General features: G+C 57.5%; 1 protein-coding gene across 1 annotated transcript; it reads right to left on the bottom strand.

The window, feature by feature from the left end:
- Positions 1 to 554: 554 nt before the first annotated feature.
- GM2A (ganglioside GM2 activator) lies at positions 555 to 4,321 on the bottom strand. Its single transcript, XM_057409583.1, has 4 exons — positions 4,037 to 4,321; positions 2,040 to 2,192; positions 1,067 to 1,249; positions 555 to 958 (listed from the first exon to the last, which is right to left on the bottom strand). Exons 1-4 carry the CDS (start codon positions 4,157 to 4,159, stop codon positions 803 to 805), a joined length of 615 nt encoding a protein of 204 aa, XP_057265566.1. The 5' UTR covers positions 4,160 to 4,321; the 3' UTR covers positions 555 to 802.
- Between the last annotated feature and the right edge of the window lie 3,048 nt (positions 4,322 to 7,369).

The raw sequence follows: 7,369 nt of genomic DNA, 5'->3' as shown, positions 1-7,369 counted from the left end.
GGAAGACCAGCCCTATGGAGAGGCTAAATAACGCAAGCAGGCAGGAACAGCGAGGGATGAGGGTGGCTGTTGAGTCACCATGGGACCTGGCATGGGCAGGCAGGAGCTGCAGGCAAGAAGGATGCTGCCTGCCCATACCTCAGCACCCAGCCACAGCCAGGAGATGGGCTGCAGAGCCCCCAGATAGGAACCAGGCTGCTGGTCTTCATGGTCATCTCAGTCCGTCCCATGTCTGGGATCCTGCTCCATGTTGTGGTGCACTGGAAGGATGGTCCCAGGGCAGTGTCATGCTTCAGCTCAGTCCCAGTGGCAAAACGAGATGAGTGGGACTTGTCCTTTGTCCCCTATTTTGTAGGGACCAAACCAGCCCTGGCCAGAGGTGGTGGGGGCAAGCAGGGACACCCTCCACAGCTAATCCTGCATCCCTCCAACCTGCCCCAGCACTCGCAAACACTCCCTCCTCCGCAGGGACTGCTCCAAGAAATATTGCTTTTCCCTGGAATGTTTCTGTCTAAAATTACCCTAATGGGATTAAGGAAAAGAGAAACCCAGTATAAGACAAGTACCCCCAGGTCGTGCTGAAAGGCTAGGGTTAGGCTCCAAGGCCACCCTGTGTGGTGCAGGGGACACCCCGGTGATGGGGTTGGGGGCAGCAGGCCAGCCAGAGGAGCACCGAGCAGGGGTATGGAGCTGCCTCCTCCTGGCAGCAGGAAGGATGCGCCTCACAGGGATGGGTTGGGGTGCAACGGGATGGGATGGAAGGGGACAGGACGGTGGGGAGCAGAAGGAGGTCCCCTGCCCCTCACTGGGACTGCAGGGAGAAGGCCAGCTTGACACAGCCGAGCTCCTCCCCACCATTGCTGACAACAGCCCGCACGCGGTAGTTGCCGTTGGTCATCCAGGAAGGCAGCTCCATGTCGGGCAGCACGAAGTCACTGGCTGGCAGCGAGTAAGAGCCCTATGGAGAGAGGGGACATCGTAGGGAAGACATCAGCTGAGCCCCGCAGCCCCCCACCAAAGGGCATGGTGGTACCCAGCATCACACCAATGGGGGTTCCCCACATACCGCTTTGAAGGGGCAGTGGCAGGGGATGCCATAGGTGAGCAGGGGCTCCGGGCACGTTGTGCCGGGTGGGATGAGCTCATCCAGGATGGTGCAGACATCGTTGTAGGTGCAGCTGCCCAGCTGGTCAATGCAGGGTAGTTGGATCCAGAGGTCTCCCAGCGCCTTCTCCACCACCAGCACAGCCTGGAGGGAAGGTGTTCAGCACTGGTACAGGCAGCACGGGCACCCATGGCTCCCTCAGCCTGTCCCCTCCCCAGCGATCTCCTTCAGCTCCTGCTCGTGCAGCCCTTGGGGTGTCCATGGGGCCACCACAAGCCCTCCTGTCTCCCCTCCTGTTTTCAGTTCCTGTCTGCCTGCAGGTTTCTCTTCCTCTAACCTCAGCTTGCCCTCTTGAGCAAACACCTCTCAGCACCTCACAGCCCCACTCTTTCCCACCTCCTCCACGCCCTACCCAAAAACCACAGCACACTCCCCACAGCCCCAGCCCCAAACATGCACCGTGGCATTGCTCAAGACAGCTCATGCACCTTGGGCAGAGACATGTCCCGTCTCATTCCGAAAGGTCCCCTAAAAGCAGCGCAGGGCACCCAGGGCTCCCACAGCGGGGTCGTGGCATGTCCATGGAGGGAGCAGCTGAGCCTGGCCACCCAAAACCGAGTGCAACAGTGACCATTGGGAGCACCCAGGGTGTCCTTTCCCTCCCTGAGTCATTACTCCCAGGGCATGACACAGCTCAAGTGGTTTCTCCCACTAGGATAAGGTTGGGAGCTTCCCACTGGGCTGCCTGCTCCCACTGCAGGTCTCCTTGTGCCCATTGCCCCATTCTGGCTTACAGAGCCTGATGTGCTCAGCCCCGCACCATTCCATGCCTCATTCCCCCAAGGGCTGCTCATTCCCATACCCACTGCTGGGCATTTCCCAGCTGCCAGTGGTTTTGGGAAGCTCATCCTGCGGCAGCATCTCCATCACGTACCTTCAGAGGGGAGGCCATGGTCTTGCCGCTGTTGACGGCGGCACTGACACGCAGACTCCCTGGGATGCTGATGGGGTCGGGTGCCACGGAGAGGCTCTGCAGCACCACGGGGTCCCTCCTGTCACCGCAGTTCTCCCAGGCAAAGCCACCAACCTGCAGCACCAAGGGACAGGAGGAGTTAGAGCCAAGGTGAGGCCTGACCTGGGTTTGCACAAGGTGTCCCCAGTGCTGGAGTCTTGACCCCCTGAAACATCTACTCACAAACACAGCCAGAAAATGACCTTCAGCCACCCTCTGAATGCCAAATAAGCTTTTCCCTCTTCATTTCTCACACTCTCACCTCTCTGAGCCTGAGGGCATCACAGAAGCTCCCAGTCCAGCCCCATTGCATGTATTTCACACCTAAATGGGGCTCCCAGGCTGCAATCTCCAAACGTGCCTCAGCTCAGCCTCCAAACACTTTGTACATGAACAAGGTGAGAAGCCAATGGCATGGAGCAAGGTGTGAGAGAGCAAAGGCAACAGAGCAAGGGGGAACAAGAGCAGGGTGTTCAACTAGCAGGATGCTGTGCCTTGGGGTGGCCGTGGGGCTGGCACAAACTCCCAGCTCAGCCCGGCTGTTGCAAGCCCTCATCCACCAGTTCCAGCCACCTAGTTCTATGCAGGAGTAGGAATCATGCTCATGTTGTGTTTTAAAGATGGCTTAACGTTTCCATCTCCACTCATGCTCAGAGGACAGACGAGCGAGGTTTGCCCCTGCCTGAATGAATCTGATCCTGAGCTGCTTCAGTCTAAATGAGCCAGGGAAGCAGCATTGTCCTGTGGGATAATGAAAATCCACATGCAGGGGATGTAACCCAGAGAGGGGGGACACCACTTGTGTGTTCTGGGTGGGCTGGGAGCCATGCTGGGAGATCTCCCGTTTCCTCTGAATCCCACCAGCCTCTCCAGCCATCACTGGCAACATCACCGGAGCCCTTTGCTCCCACAACCCAAGCTCCAACGCAGGGGGATGCCAGCACCCTCCTGCAACATCCACCCCTGAACCTGCTGCGAGAGACCAGCTCCGGCTCCCTCCCGGAGCAGGCTCCAGCCTAATGGCAGATGCTTTCCTGGCAGGGATGGAGGAGGCATCCCGAGCAGGTTTGGCCGGGGCAGCCCGTGTCCCCATGCCGTGGGGCTTTCCCTGCCTGCTCAGCAGCCGCAGAACCGGTGGAGGCTGAATTACCTGGTGCCAGGCGGCAGCCCCAGCGGGCACTGCAGGCAGGAGCTCATCCTGCGTCCTGCTCACCAGCCCAGGGCAGGACGGGGCTGAGGGCAAGCCAGGACAAGGGGCAGGCTGCGCCCTGACGTTTAGCAAGAGCTGGGAGACCCTCACCCACAGGTAAAGAGACTCCATAGGAGCCAATGCAGACTGCTGTGACACAGAGCCCCTCCAGCCTTCCTAACCGGCTCCCTCTGTCCCGGAGCAACATCAGCTTTCCTGGAAAATAAGTAAAAGAGGCTCCCCTTCTCACCGTGTGAGAGTCATGCGTTTTAATCAGCTGTATCTTAATCAGCTCCTGTTGATGAGCCCGGCCCAGCGCTGCGTGGGAACGAGAAGGCAGCAGCCCGAGCTGGTGAGCCAGAAAATCCTCACCGAGAGGAGGAATGAAACCCGAGGTGCTGGGAAGCTCAGCCAAAGCAAGAGGCCGCTGGGCCCGAAACCCTTCTGGTTCCAAACAGTTTGTCAGCCCTGAAATCCCCTCTGGGGCTCGCCCCAAACCTGCAGCCACGGTCCCCCCACACACGGTCAGGTCCATGGGATCCCACCACCCCCAGCCCAGCCGCGCACCCCAAATCGACCTTGCAGAAGGACGACACTCGCCAAAGCGCTGTTGATCCCTTGTAAAGCGCACCAGGACGGAGTGCAGCAGCTCTCCCGCACCCCGCACTGCTGGGGCTGCTCCCCGCATCCCCCCCCCCAAGGAGCAGGGTAGGGGTCGGGGGTCTCTCACCTTGCCCAGCCTGCGGGACCCGCTCCGCTCCACCAGCAGCTGCGGGTGGGAGCTGCCGAGCGCGGCAGCACAAAGCTGCACCGCGCACAGCAGCAGCAGCAGCGACAGCGCCGACATCCGCATCCCGACAACGCAGAGCTGGCCCGGCCGGCGGGGAAGCAAACCGGGGCGGGTTGGAGGAGAGAGGCGAGAGCAGAGGCCGGCGGGGGCAGCCGCGGAAGCGGAGCGGTGGGACTGCTGCTCCACCTCCCGTTCGGTGCCCTCCCCCTGTGCACGCTCAGATTTTCCCTTCCTCTTTCCCCTTTTTTTTTTTTTCCCCCCTTCCCTGGTTCTGTTCCCAAGCGCAGGACTGGATTCGCCGGGATGCTGGGACGGGAAGATGCGCTTTCCCAGGCACCCAGGGACATCCACCGCCAGCCTCGGTGGATGCAAAGGGTCGGTACCACCTCCCACCGCCTCATATCCCCCCAGCTCTCGGCACAGATATCGGAGCCCCCAGACATGATGGTGTGTGCTGCAAGGGGTAGGAGCACCCTGGGATTGAGTGGCCCTTGGCTGGGCAGTTTGCCACAGCACCCACCACCCATTTATCCAAAATCTCAGATTTTATACTCTTCTCTTCCACCTTCCCCCTTCAGTGCTCATTTTCAAGCCAGAGCTGCCCCAACCCCCCCCCCCCCCATCATGCTGGAATGGCCCTACGGGTACCCCGCCACCACAGACAGCACAGGAGGGTGGCTTTTCCCACATATTCTGGTGAACAGATGCGGTTTTTTCCCTATGGAAAGCTGGAATGGGCACTGAGCATATAGGACATGAGTGTGGAAGGTCTCAGACCTCCCGCCACCTCCACCACAGCACGATTAGAACCCATTTGTGGGACCCTTCCCATAGACAGCTCTGCTCCCCCTCGCACACTGACACTGGCTGGCCTCCCCATATCATTCCCAGCCTTGGGAAGGGTTGCCTGGCTTGTCCAAGCCAGCGCTATTTTTAGCCTTTCATCCTTATTTAGCAGCAAGGCCAGCTGGGAGCGTGCAGGCAGGGCAGGGAGCAGGCAGGGACTGTGACGGATGCTGCTGCCCACCCTGCACCAGCAGCAACAACTGTGCCGCTGATCCACTGCGGAGGCTTAAGGGTGAGGAATAAATAGCCTGGATCCTCCCACCCGGGAGCAGGGCCGAAAGTTATTCCTTGGGATTAGTTTTCACTTTGAGGCCCCAGAGCAGCCGGGGGACAGGGACAGGGATAGGGGAGAGGCATGGGCATGGCCAGAGCATCATGTTTGGAGGCAGAAGGGCAGAAGAGCCCCTTGCCTCCAGCCCCCAGCATCACATGCTTTCCTTCTTCTCACAACCAGTGTGGGTGAAGGTTTCACTCCCACATTCCCATCCTTCCCCCCTCCATTTTGCTGTGGTAGGAAAAAGAAGAATAAAGGGCTGTAAAGACAGGTTAACCCACACCTTAGTGCCTGGAAAAACACAGGCAGGCGCAGGAATGACTTGAAATGGCTGCTCTACCTCAAGGCAGAAGCATGTGTGACCTAGGTCCCCACCAGAAGAGTCTGTGATGTCTCTTTTTCCAACACATGCAAGATCCTCTGCAGTTCAAACAGTTCTCTGAGCTGTCTCTTGCATGCAAAGCCCCAGTCATGAGGTCTCAGCAGATCTGGCTCAACATCTTCCATTCGCATTGAAGGGAAGCAGCAATCACAGATGAGTTGATGACTTTGTGAGTTCTATTTGACAAAAGCAAACAGATTGCAAACAATGAGCGGGGTGAAGGATTACAACCACAGACCACCTTCTCTTTCTGCCTCAGCTCCGCATCACCACCAGCCAGAGTATCACCTGAAAACCTCCCAGCAAAATCTTCTCCCCCTTTTTTTTTTCCCCAGTTTGGGTTAAATAATAAAAGAAACAAAATTTAAAATGAATGGTCCCATTGCACTCATGGGACCACAGAGACCAAGCAGGGTCCCACTTGGATATCCCATGTGCTGGCACCAGCACTGCCTTGTACCCACCCTATCCCACCCAGTCCTTACCAGCTGGAACTGGAGAGAGAAAGGAGACGCTTTAACAGCTTGCATAAATACTTCTCTTATCCATGAGCTTTGGCAAACACTTTAAATGACCATTGGTACAAATTAACTCCACGCTTGGCCAGCTGTTATCCCATTTATGGCAATTCAGCTGAGCGTGAGATAAAGGCTCCTAAGCTCCCTTCTCCAGACAAAGCCCTTGAGATGGCTCCAGCCAGCTGTCTCTCCTTGAGAGAGATGGTGATAACACCAACAAAGACATCAGGGCAAACTTCAGAACAAGACAAAGCTGCCCCAGGTGGGGCTGCCACAAGCTGCTTCTGCTTCCTTGTCTTTGAATGGGGAGAAATCCCCTCGCTGTCATGGTCCCATCACCTCCAGCCCTCTGCAAGACTCCTCAGCCCCAGGTGCTCCCCAGATCTCCAGGCTCTTCTGGTTAGGGAGAAGGGGATGAGTTGTTGAAGCTATGAATCCCACCCCTTCAATGCCCTGGAAAGCCCCTGCTCTGCTCCAAAGCAGCTGGACACAAAAGTTTCTGGCTGTTTAAGTGCTGCCCTGGTGCAAGTTATCAGTGTATTGGGGCAGAAGAAGATGAAGCAGGGCTGAGGTGGGAGATCTCAGCAGCAAGGACACATCCCATGCAGCCTGCATAGAAAAGATGGGAGAAACTGAGGAATTGCTAAAATCAAGCTAAAATAAGGGAGTTTTGGGGCAGCACAGGCATGGCCTCAGGCAGGCAGCCACACAGATGCTCCTGTGGGCTGAAGGAAGCATGTAATGTCATTTGGTGTGGCCTCTTCTCCAAAAGTTAGTGATTTATATAAATGTAGGGTTGGAGCTGCCATGGTGAGCACAGCAAAACAGAGCCTGCAGCGGCAGCACAGGGTATGTGGCACTTAGGGATGAGGCTGTGCTCACTGCACATCCCCAAGCTCCATCTCTGCCTTGCTGGCTTCATGCCTCAGCCTAATGTGACCAAACCCACTGCTTTTTCTCCACCATTAGCAAGAGAAACCCTACCCAGAGCCCTGCTTTGCGCATTCCAGTGCACCCCATTGGTGCCCCACAGTTAGAACCAGAAATGACCACGCGCACAAGTGCAAGCTGCTGCGCCTTGGTGCACCAGCAGGATGTGATGGCAGCTGGGCAGGCTCCTCCTCAGCTGCCCACACAGTTGCTTCTGTTCGCAGCCGTGGCCCCAGCGATGCAAATTCAGCCTGGAATACGCATGTGCTTTGTGCCTGCCCCTGCACGCCTTCAGCTCCCAAGTCTGGACCAGGATTTTTCAT

The sequence above is a fragment of the Pezoporus wallicus genome, unplaced genomic scaffold (genome assembly GCF_028554395.1).
Source record: "Pezoporus wallicus isolate ANWC-B61680 ecotype Strahan unplaced genomic scaffold, APGP_CSIRO_Pwel_v1 contig_8166, whole genome shotgun sequence".
Taxonomy (NCBI): Eukaryota; Metazoa; Chordata; class Aves; order Psittaciformes; family Psittacidae; genus Pezoporus; species Pezoporus wallicus.
Note: the sequence above shows the minus strand (reverse complement) of the source record. Positions and strands in the feature narration are given on the sequence as shown.